Source organism: Corythoichthys intestinalis, chromosome 9 (genome assembly GCF_030265065.1).
Source record: "Corythoichthys intestinalis isolate RoL2023-P3 chromosome 9, ASM3026506v1, whole genome shotgun sequence".
Lineage (NCBI taxonomy): Eukaryota > Metazoa > Chordata > Actinopteri > Syngnathiformes > Syngnathidae > Corythoichthys > Corythoichthys intestinalis.
In genome coordinates, this window is record NC_080403.1 from 17,088,135 (window position 1) to 17,101,039 (window position 12,905).

A 12,905-nucleotide genomic window follows, 5' to 3' on the forward strand; every position below is an offset into this window, starting at 1 on the left:
TTGGATCATTCAGAGAACTTCTGGAGTGAGTTTGCTGCACTGAAAGTAAAGGGGCCGAATAATGTTGCACGCCCCACTTTTCAGTTTTTTATTTGTTAAAAAAGTTTAAATTATCCAGTTAATGTTGTTCCACTTCACGATTGTGTCCCACTTGTTGTTGATTCTTGACAAAAAAATTAAATTTCATATCTTTATGTTTGAAGCCTGAAATGTGGCGAAAGGTTGCAAGATTCAAGGGGGCCGAATACTTTTGCAAGGCACTGTACTCAGATTTCTGGACTATGTAAATTATACATTAATTTTAGTTTACTGAAAAACAAAGTGTATATGATTTACTTTCGTGTGCCACACAAAATGATGTGGTGGGGCCGGATCTGGCCCTCCGGCCGCCAGCTTGACACCCCTTTCATTTGCAATTACAATATGTGCTAGAAAGGATTGTCTTGAACAACCAAAAAATAAATGACAGCTTTCGTTGATATGACAATTTTATTTTCAAGAATGCCTGCATTCACATTAAAAATATGTCACATTCTATTTGAGCTTATAATAAATACAAAAACGTTCTGAGTTGTGGTATTATAAACAATATTGCACAAGGTTGTTTCACAACAAAACCAACATATCACAAGACTAGTTTTCACTGAAATCAGTACATTTGGTTTGTTAGTATTTTCCATGATTTCAGATTCTAACCTGAATTAAAATGAAATGCTGGGACAACCGTGAGTACGTAATACACAAAACATGTGATTAAACAGTTCTGTTATTTTCACAGTTATAACAGCTCTGTAAGGGAAACCAAAACGTGCGTCAGTGATGTGACTGAAACTTAGTTTCTACTTTAGTGTTTCAATGTTCATTTCAGGAAAGGCATGCTCTCAGGCTGTCTTTACAACGACATGAAAAAACCCACCGCTGCTCAGTTATCATTTGAAAAGCAACACATGAATCAACATGGATGTAAACAATAAAAAATTAACATAAATAATTACGTTACGTGAACCTGCAGTGTTAAAATTAATGAATTCTCTTAGACCAAAGGGTGTCCACACTTTTTTTCCCAAAGGCTGCTTTCAGAAAAATCAATGGAACAAGGGCCAACTTCAAATTCTTCACTTTCATTTGTTAAAAAGAAGATCGTAATCAGGTCCAAGTTTTCTTTAATTGTATCTGGTTTTAAGTGTTAACTAATTGGCTGCCATTGACTACGATAGACGTCCAATCCAATTCGACTGAGGGGCTGGCAGGGATCACTGTCAGTGGCAGTGAAACATCACTTAATGCTCCTGGTTTAAACGTTCTCTTATTCCCCATTCATTAAATTAAGAGCCACATAGACCACACGTTCCAATTGTGGTACAAAAAAACCAAATCTGAATTGTATGATGAGAACCCTGTAGTGTGAATCCATCCCGAACAGAAGCAGCTGAAGTTGAAGGTGTAGTTCACTTAGGAATCTCTCCAAAGTCTCTGCGTCAGCAGATTATGCTCTTGCAGCATAATTAACATGAATGAGTCGAACTGGAAATCTTAAATCGTGTCCTCATTTTAATGCCACTTGCGGAAATGTTTTCACCCACACAACTGCCTCTCCCTTATCAGGGATGCTCTGAACATGCCTGGAAGAGACCGCAGATTGATTAAAAAAAATAAATAAATCACAAAATATGCAATCAATATCTACAAGACTGAAATGATCTTAATGTCTCACTTGTTTGTACTCAAATCGGTCTTGCAGGTAGCGGTTGCCCAGGCCGGTGATGTGCCCAACGTTTTGGCGAGAGAGGCCTGCGATTCGAGCTGTGAAGTCCAACGTGAAGGCCAACTTGACCAACTCAGGGGCCGTTGGCAGCACGGCGGGCGGGGTTGGCGGCGCCTCCTTCTCTAGGTAGGCGTCAGCCAGCTTCTGGAAAGACGTGTATGACATCCCCTTGAAGAAGTTACTCAGGGTGGAATTGTCTTTAATCTGCAAGGAAAACCAGGTAATAGATAAGTTAAAATATATTTTCACACAACTTTTTTATATGCTTGAGTTCTACTTAAACTGTTGCGTTTTTAGCATCTGTGCTAGTCTTTATAGGGTTGACTATTAAGCTTTCAAATCAGCTGTTCTATATCTACCTGAAACTTGTAAAATAGCAGTACGTGACGCTAGATGTTAGACTAAATAATAACACGCAAGCATTTTGAAATTTGTACTTTGTGATTACTTATCACCTTGTTAATGATACAGCTACTCACTCATGACAATGTTTGATGTTCTATCTAGCTTACAACCTAGTGACTACCAATTTACACAGTTATGAGCCAGACGCTAAATCTTAATACTTGACCTGGTGGTCAATCAGTTATGTGTCTTTGAATTACATGTATTTGTAAAGTTTGGATTTGGGTGATGGCCGCTGATTTTACCTTGTCATCGATTGCGTCTCCCTGCTCCTTTGTCAAAGCAATGATCCGGTTGATGACTTCCTCTGGAGGAATCAAAAACGAACAAGAGGTTGAGTTGATCTGTCTGACAGCTACCATCCATCTATGTCGTCATCTACTAACAAATCTACCAACACATTTACCTACCTAACCTACCCATAAGTCTGACCCATTTAACCAGCAATCTTACCTAACCCAGGGATGTCCAAACTACGGCCCAGTGCTCATTGGCCCACTGCAAATGATGAAAATATCATAGAAAAGGGCCTGCTCAGGAAGCTTGAGTTCAATGTGTTACACTTCTCAGCTTCAGAATTTGATGAAGCTGGTCACTTAAATAGTGCCTCTCAAATAGCCCAGGGGTCAAAACCTGACATGTTGAAATCATTTTCCAATAATAAAATTAATTGATAATAATAATTTTTTTAATTGATAATATTAATTATAATAAAAATGAATCAGTTTGAAACATAAATGTATATACGAAAAAAAAAAAAAAAATCCAATATGATAAATAAAGATATGTTTTGCAATATCCTTATAGCTTTGGATTAGTTTGTTGCTCATAGCTCTTAACTCATTCACTGCCATTGACAGTTATAGACATCAAATCCATTTCATCTGCAAAGGGTAGAATTGAGTGATTATGTTTCATTGCTATTGATAGCAATAGACGTCCAATCCAATTTTACTGACAGCGTTCCCTGTCAGCCCCCAGTCAAATTGGATTGGACATCTATCGCAGCCAATGAGTTAATACTTGAAAATAAATATATTTTAAATCCCCTATCTTTTTTATCCGATCTTCGTTTAACAAATTAAAGTGGAAGGATTTCAAGTTCGCCCTTGCATCCTTTGATTTTAATGAAAGAGGCCACTTAGAGAAAAAAGTTTGGACACCACTGACCTAACCCCAAAATTGTAACCAACATTATGAAAACAAAGCAACAATTCACAATATCCTTACCATCCGACATGGCCACCACCTCTTCCTTTTCCTTAACCTCATGAAGAATCTTCTCCAGTTCCTCGGACACTTTCTCATAGTAGGAGATGGTCGGTTCCACACTCACCACAGCTGCAAATCAACAACTGGACATTAGTGAAGGACGGCAAACCTTTTGAAAAGATTCAGATTCCCAAACAGTGTAGGTTAGGGTTAGCCAAGCCTCAGTCTGATGTTGGGCTTGTTTTAAGTGGTTTAGGTCTTGATCTTGACTCTCAATAGTTTCTCATTCCAGTCAAGTCCTGGTCATATCTTCACCTTATTTTGGACTTTTGGTGTTTTTTTTCCCCCCATTCTTTTCTTTTTCTAAGCTGTCCTGTTCAGCTGTTTGGACATGGAGAATAGAAATCTAAAAGTCTTTCTAAAATGAACAGTTTTAATGTGCCACGTGGGAGTTTGGTGTTCTCTCATTGTGGTTGTTTATATGGGGTTGTTTATTCAGAGAAAGCAGCTGGATAGAAAGAGTTTTGGACTTGGTATTGATGATCCAAAGTCATGATCTTGATATGGTCTCAGTGATTTTTTGTTTTGGGCAAGTCTCAGTCCGGTTTTGGTCTTGACTCCCTAAAGTCTTCATTTTAGAATAGAATAGAATAGAATAGAATAGAATAGAATAGAATAGAATAGAATAGAATAGAATAGAATAGAATAGAATAGAATTTTAGGAAAGTCTTGGTCTGGTAATGGTCTATCTCTTGTTTCAGACTTGATCTTGCACTTCACTCTGTAAAGCAGGAGTGGGCAAACCGGTCCTCAAGTGCCGTCGTGGGTCCTGGTCTTTGTTCCAACTGATCCAGCACAGACAGTTTAAGCATAGAGGTTTCTGCTGAAATTAGGTTCTCCTGACCGTGAACAACTTATTGTTGCTTGCAAGACACCAGCTTGGTGAAAAGGTTTCCTCTTGATAGGTTGGAACGGAAACCTGCCCCCACTGCGGCCCTTTGTGGAATAGTTTGCACACCCCTGCCCTTAAGTCTTCATTATGACCCAGTCTCCTTGATTTCAGGCATGTTTTGGTCTGGTCTTGTTTGTGGTCTGGATTACAACACTACTAAAATGAACTTTTACAAATGAACTCAATTTGCTTTCCATTAATTGTTCTAATGCACATGTCGAACAGTTCAGTATTTTAGCACTTTTACTTATATCATAAATAGCAGAAAGACAATTTTTTTCTGAAATCATACCTTCTACTACAGTGATATCTGGTGGATTCAACTCCTCCCGCTTATTGATCTTAATAAGAGACAGACGTCTCTTGGAGAACCTTCTCTTCAAAGTCAATCTTCTTGATGGCTTCTTTGGTGAGGGGGTCGGCGTCGGGGCAGGCAGGCACGCGGCGGTTTGATCTGAGTCGTCTTCCGACCCCTCCGGAATATCGGGTGGACATTCCTGCTCCTCGTCCTTTTCTTCACTGCCCCGCCGCGAGAACAGACCCAGGAAGTTCTTCCACAAGGAGGGCTTTTTGTTCTTCTTGGACTTCTTGCTCACCTTGTCGTCCGGTGGTATCTCTGGGGGAAGTTCAGCAGGAGCGGGTGACTTGAACTCTGTGTCATCCAAGCCCTTGGCCAGGTGAATGGAGGGGTCACTGGAATGTCTCCTGTGCCTCTTAGGGATGGTCACCCACTTGAGTTTTCGCTCGGACCGCTTGATTCCCAGTGACTCGTCGTTGAGGCTGAGGCTGCGTTTAACGTAGACTTCCAGAAGACGGCGCGTGTCGTTGGGCGCGACTGAAATCACAGGACTGTATTCTGTCCAACGCTGTGCTTTCTGGTGTTCCATGATGGGGCAACTGCAAAAACTAAAGAATGAATGACACACTTTCAGTTCATGCTACTATATGATTGTGATTGTGAACGTACTGTGAATGATTCACACTTGTGGTTCACAACAGAACGTACAATGTTGCATTAGAAACGTGTTGTTGCTCAATAATTCCTCTTTTTTTCCTATTGTGTATCAGCAAGTAACATATACTGACTCAATCAAAAGTGAAAACAGATCTTGCATGAGAGGCAATAAACACAGTGATGTAACACCTCCCCCCTTAATTTTTTAAAAAATTTTTTGAGTGCCCTACACTTTTTCTTAATTTTGTAGTAGCTGTTTCTTGTTTTTAGTTTTTTTTTTTTCATAATTACAGTACTTTCATTTTTAAGTTTTTGTAATGCTGCCAGCTTTCTTGACTGAACTGAAAACATTTCACTCTGCATTGTATTCACGATATAACACTTTTTCTGAACAAAACCATTGGAATAGGTACAGGTTGGAATACATACAAAAACTTATTTTCAATCAGTACTCTTTCTGAGTACTTTTTTCTAATATAATGTATTGTTTACCTTTTATTTGTCTTTTCTTCAGTTGTTTTTTTAATGCTTTGTTTAACTTATTAATTGCTCTTGCTTGGCAATCCTTTGGATATTTGTATGTCAAAATATATATTCCCTGTGCTCCTGCTTTTTTGTGTTTGGTTTTTACTTCAGATAGTGTATTGCGCTATCTGCAAGTACAAGAGTGATACACAAGTTATACTCCTTTACTGTGTATTTTCTTTTCAATTAAGTTCCATTTGAATCTATATTAATTGCAAATGACTTTTGCCATGTATTTACATTCATATATATATATATATATATATATATATATATATATATATATATATATATATATATATATATATATATATATATATATATATGTATATATATATATATATATATATATATACACATACACACATACATATATATATATATATACACATACATATTTATATATATACACATACATATATATATTTATATGTATAAAAAGCTAACCAGCTAAACTAAGTGCTGTCTCTTTAACGATAACATCCTCTATCTCAAACAATGACAAAATCTTGCATGCAGTAATGATATTGCTGCTAACAAAAGATCAAATGTGAGGACTCACCAAGGTTAACGGGTAGTAAGCGACGCTCAACTGTGTAAAAATGACTTTGTATCTCTCTTTGCGTGCGGGTTGGAAAGAGGAACTTCCCTCTTCTACTGCTTCTTGTTTTTTGCTAGTCGTCTCAGTGCTTCACTTCCTCACCTGAGCTCATGTGACGTCAATTCCTACGTCCTCTCAGAGGGCGGGGATGGAAACTCCTCTCACTCACCTGCGCCATCCAGGTTATGACTGCATTGAGCAACATTTCCATGTTTGGCACTGGCTTACTCGCACCACATGACTGACCTACTTCCTTATCTTTTCCTTATTTTCCCCATGACATTAAGAATAGCATACAAGCTGCTAAACCGAATTCTAACTATTATATTTTGCTATACAGTATTGTTTAATTACTCTTCTGTTAGAATATATATTTAAAAATAACAAAATGTTCATGTATTGAGTCGTAACTGAAACCCACTTATGCAAATTCTAAGATTTAATCCAGTAAACAGAAATTTCCAAGAAATAATTTAATTGGAATGGTATACAGTTTCACATAAACTCTCTTCATTTTAACTAATTGGCTGCTCTTGATGACAATAGATGTCCAATCCATTTGGACTGTAATGAGCATCCTGAAATGAAAAGGTCTGCTGGAGTAGAGCTAATTACTACAAGAAACTAATTACTACTAGTGATAATAGTAGCTACTACTATATTACTTACAGTGGGGTAAATAAGTATTTAGTCAACCACTAATTGTGCAAGTTCTCCCACTTGAAAATATTAGAAAAGGCCTGTAACTGTCAACATGGGTAAACCTCAACCACGAGAGACAGAATGTGGGGGAAAAAAAAAAACAGAAAATCACATTGTTTGATTTTAAAAGAATTTATTTGCAAATCATGGTGGAAAATAAGTATTTGGTCAATACCAAAACTTCATCTCAATACTTTGTTATGTACCCTTTCTTGGCAATAACGGAGGCCAAACGTTTTCTGTAACTCTTCACAAGCTTTTCACACACTGTTGCTGGTATTTTGGCCCATTCCTCCATGCAGATCTCCTCTAGAGCAGTGATGTTTTGGGGCTGTCGTTGGGCAACCTGGACTTTCAACTCCCTCCTCACCCCGTGGCGTCAAAATGATAACAAGAACGGTGAGCAAAAATCCCAGAAGCACACGGGGGCACCAAGTGAATGACCTACAGAGAGCTGGGACCACAGTAACAAAGGCTACTATCAGTAACACAATGCGCCGCCAGGGACTCAAATCCTGCACTGTCAAACGTGTCCCCCTGCTGAAGAAATTACATGTCGAGGCCAGTCTGCGGTTCACTAGAGAGCATTTGGATGATCCAGAAGAGGACTGGGAGAATGTGTTAAGGTCAGATGAAACCAAAATAGAACTTTTTGGTAGAAACACAGGTTCTCGTGTTTGGAGGAAAAACAATACTGAATTGCACCATACCCACTGTGAAGCATGGGGGTGGAAACATCATGATTTGGGGCTGTTTTTCTGCATAGGGACCAGGACGACTGATCTGTGTAAAGGAAAGAATGAATGGGGCCATGTATCGAGAGATTTTGAGTGAAAATATCCTTCCATCAGCAAGGGCATTAAAGATGAGACGTGGCTGGGTCTTTCAGCATGACAATGATCCCAAACACACAGCCAGGGCAACAAAGGAGTGCCTTCGCAAGAAGCATTTCAAGGTCCTGGAGTGGCCTAGCCAGTCTCCAGATCTCAACCCCATAGAAAATCTGTGGAGGGAGTTGAAAGTCCAGGTTGCCCAACGACAGCCCCAAAACATCACTCCTCTAGAGGAGATCTGCATGGAGGAATGGGTCAAAACACCAGCAACAGTGAGTGAAAAGCTTGTAAAGAGTTACAGAAAATGTTTGGGCTCTGTTATTGCCAAGAAAGGGTATATAACAAAGTATTGAGATGAACTTTTGGTATTGACCAAATACTTATTTTCCACAATGATTTGCAAATAAATTCTTTAAAAATCAAACAATGTGATTTTCTGTTTTTTTTCTTCTTTCCACATGGTTGAGGTTTACCCATGTCCACAATTACAGGCCTCTCTAATATTTTCAAGTGGGAGAACTTGCACAATTAGTGATTGACTAAATAGTTATTTGCCCCACTGTATCTACTCGATTCTACTCAAATAAATGAATGATACAGAGCGAAAAACTGATATCCCGTAACATTTTTATCTCTTATTTTCTCATTAATGGCCCCAGTTGCATATGAAAACTGTGGGTTATGAAGGAACATTTTCAGGACCTTAGGTATCCTAGATCAAGGTGTCACTTTTTATTTTAAATGAAGTTTCTGAAATTATTTTTTCAAATAGCCATGTCGTCGATACCGTGACTTGGCTCTCTTGCACTTTGCACGTTTTCTGTTACTTTTTCTGTGTTTAAATGAGAAGCACTCATGTAATGTTTCTTTACAATAGAAATATCGGCTGTATTAGGATTAATAAAATAATACCAAAAAGTTTGTTAAAGTTTGTTGTTTGTACACCATAATATGTGAATTCAGGCATCATTGACAGAGGATCAAGACTACATGCCTGAAAATAGAGTTGTCTAATCAGTCTACCAACTGTTTCTGCTAGAATTAAAAAAAAAAAAAAAAAAAGCTGTTATTAATACACCTGGAAGGATTTTTAATTGTGAAAGAAAAACAACGTTGTATTATATGTCCAGGATCTTTCTTTGTCCTTCCAGGCTGATTTTCAGGAAGTGCTGCTCTTTCTTCCAAAGTCACCGCCCCTCTCTGTTTACAATGATCTCATCTTGACTTTGTGAGTCAACAGTCGTCCGAGTTATTTCCCCAACTCTGTGCATGAAACAAAAACGCATAACTTTACAAAAAAACAAGCCATGTTTATGACATATATCAACATCGAATCACTCCATAGTTTTGTTAATCAATGTGGTCAAGTGAGCCCAAAATGTTTGCACCATATATCAGCGTGCAGCACTACTCACATAGACAGAAGATTGTACACCTTTAACACATTATTAACTCTGTATCACTTTTGCCACTGTTAGTGACAGTGCTAGACGTTCAATCTATTTGAAATGGGAAAGGATGCCAACCAATGATGATGAGGATGAATAACCAAATGGATTGGATGTCATTTGCTGTCAATGGCAGCCAATGAGTTAACTATAGAGCATATCTCTGCCTTAACAGCCAAATTAGATTTGCCTATGTGACCTTTGACTTCAGTATCCCAAAATATTATCATCCCTTCCGTTCATATTACACAGATATCTTGCGGGTTTGATAATAATGCCTTTATTTGTTCTTTAACTACAGTATCCTGAACACGAGCATATATATGAAACTCTTTGACCTTTGACTTACTTGTGTTAGGGATCCGCGAATGCGGAGAAACGACTGGACCCAAAACAGACAACAAAGAGGATGCGTTCGGGGATTTATTAATCACAAATTTAAAAAACACGTGAACGCGGTAACAAGGGAATAACAAAAGGGGTCCGTGACAAAATAGGTCGACGGGGATCAAAAAACGCGAAAACTGAGCGGAGGGCAGAGCGCCAAAAGACAAACAAAAATACACTCAATACCTGCACAAGGTAGAGGATCACAGAACTAAGACGTCAGACGAACCAGAGAGCAAATACAACGCGACTCGAAAGCAGTATATGTGGATGGCGACCAGCAAGAAAAATATCTCGGCGTTCTTCTCTTGGATGGCCTGCGTTTATATACTATCGCTGATGAGCAGGGATTAGCTGCAGGTGCGACGCCGGCACGCCCCCACAGCCGGCTCTGCAACAAAACAAATTCTGACCAGCGGCGGAACGTGACAACTTGGACAAAAACATAAAGACAAATTGATTAAGACCCTGTTAACTTTGACCTTATTACCCCCAAATTTAATCACCCATTCCAATGCATATTACAAACCTATCCAACAAGATTGATAATGATGCCTTTGTTCGTTTTTTTAATTATTCTGAACACGAACATACATATGAACCTCTTTGACCTTTGACCTTATTACCATAAAATTCAATAACCTATTCTGTTTTGTATTGCAAACATATCCTGCAAGTTTTGTCACAATCCATTTATTCGTTCTTAGAGTTATGTTGAACACAAACATATAGAAAAACAAACCTCTTTGACCTTTTTTCCTCGTGACTCCAAAATTCATCTCTTCTGTTTCATACTGCAAAAATATCCTACACTTTTCATACTTATCCTTTTCTTCGTTTATGAGTTAGTTGAACACAAACATGAAGACAAATCGATTATGGCCCTGTTAACTTATGACCTTATGACCACCACGATGATAAATTTAATCACCTCTTCCATTGCATATTACAGTACAAACATATCCAACAAGTGTAATAATAATCCCTATCTTCTTCTGAAGTATCTTGAACACAAAAATAGACAAACAGACTTATGGAACCGAAAACATAACCTCCACTTTTGTAGCTTTCATCAAATTGTGGAGGTAAAAATGGATCAATACTGTGATCCCAAGTTTTTCGCGTTTAATGAGAGACAGCGAGAAACAAAAGTGGTATTTGCCATGTAGCAAAATGGATTTTAGCATGTGGCATTTTTTTTGCCATGTGACAAAATGGATTTTGCCATGTGGTATTTTTTTTTGCCATGTAGTAAAATTGATTTTGCCATGTGGAATTTTTTTTGCCATGTGGCATTTTTTCTTTGCTATGTGGCAGAATTGATTATGCCATGTGGCATTTTTTTTTCCATGTGGCAAAATGTATTTTGACTTGTGGCAGTTTTCTTTGCCATGTGGCATTTTTGGGGGGTATATGGCATTTCTGCAGGCCATGCATGTCCATGCCTTGACGGCTATGCACGTCCAAATTTTCCATTCATTTTAAATGGCAGAAAAACATGTGTGGCTGTGATTTTTGACTATACACTTACCATTAGAGCGCACTGACATTCAACTAGCACCCAAGTAGGGCTATGCCATTTACGGCTTTGCACGTCCAAATTTCCCATTCATTTTAAATGGCAAAAAAAAAAAGCGTGGTTGTGATTTTTAACTATACACTTACCATTAGAACGCATTGGCATTCAACTAACACCCAAGTAAGTCTATGCCATTGACGGCTATGTACGTCCAAATTTCCCATTTATTTTAAATGGCAGAAAAACATGTGTCAAAACATTTTTTGACTATACACTTACAGTGTATCACAAAAGTGAGTATACCCCTCACATTTTGGCAGATATTTAAGTATATCTTTTCATGGGAAAACACTGACAAAATGTCACTTTGACACAATGAAAAGTAGTCTGTGTGCAGCTTATATAATAGAGTTAATTTATTTTCCCCTCAAAATAACTCAAAATATAGCCATTAATATCTACAACCCCTGGCAAAAAAGTGAGCACACCCCTTAGAAACTACATCCCTAAATGTCCAAATTGAGTACTGCTTGTCACTTTCCCTCCAAAATTTTATGTGACTCGTTAGTGTTACTAGGTCCAGGTGGGAATACGGATCAGGTGTGTTGAAATTTGTAGTGCAGCTCTCACATTCTCTCATACTGGTCACTGAAAGTTCCAACATGGCACCACATGGCAAAGAACTCTCTGATGATCTTAAAAGATGTATTGTTGCGCTACATGAAGATGGCCAAGGCTACAAGAAGATTGCCAACACCCTCAAACTTAGCTGCAGCACAGTGGCTAAGATCATCCAGTGTTTTAAAAGAGCAGGGTCCCCTCAGAACAGCCCTCGGGTTGGTCGTCCAAAGAAGCTGAGTGGATGTGCTGAGCGTCAGATCCAAATGCTTTCTTTGAAAGATCGTCGCAGGAGTGCTGTCAGCATTGCTGCAGAGATTGAAGAGGTGGGAGGTCAGCCTGTTAGTGCTCAGACCATACGCCGCACTCTACATCAAATTAGTGTGCATGGCTGTCACCCCAGGAGGAAGCCTCTTCTGAAGACGGTACACAAGAAAGCCCGCAAACAGTTTGCTGAAGACATGCCAAAAAAAAAAGCACATGGATTACTGGAACCATGCCCTATGGTCTGATGAGACGAATATTAATTTGTTTGGTTCCGATGGTCTCAAGCATGTGTGGCGGCGACCAGGTGAGGCGTACACAGATAAGTGTGTCATGCCTACAGTCAAGCACGGTGGTGGGAATGTCATGGTCTGGGGCTGCATGAGTGCTGCAGGTGTTGGAGAGTTACATTCCATTGAGGGAAATATGAACTCCAACATGTACTGTGAAATACTGCAGCAGAGCATGATCCCCTCCCTCCAGAAACTGGGTCACAGGGCAGTGTTCCAGCATGACAATGACCCCAAACACACCTCCAAGATGACCACTGCTTTACTGAAGAGGCTGAGGGTAAAAGTGATTGACTGGCCAAGCATGTCTCCAGACCTGAACCCAATAGAACATCTTTGGGGATCCTCAAACGGAAGGTGGAGGTGCGCAAAGTCTCAAATATCTGGCAGCTCCGCAACATTGTCATGGAGGAGTGGAAGAGCATTCCA

General features: G+C 39.0%; 1 protein-coding gene across 1 annotated transcript; it reads right to left on the reverse strand.

Moving 5' to 3' along the window:
• Nucleotides 1–518: 518 nt before the first annotated feature.
• On the reverse strand, nt 519–6,525 carry LOC130921988 (uncharacterized). Its single transcript, XM_057846398.1, has 6 exons — nt 6,377–6,525; nt 4,627–5,240; nt 3,401–3,511; nt 2,416–2,477; nt 1,715–1,969; nt 519–1,622 (listed from the first exon to the last, which is right to left on the reverse strand). Exons 2-6 carry the CDS (start codon nt 5,219–5,221, stop codon nt 1,602–1,604), a joined length of 1,044 nt encoding a protein of 347 aa, XP_057702381.1. The 5' UTR covers nt 5,222–5,240; nt 6,377–6,525; the 3' UTR covers nt 519–1,601.
• Between the last annotated feature and the right edge of the window lie 6,380 nt (nt 6,526–12,905).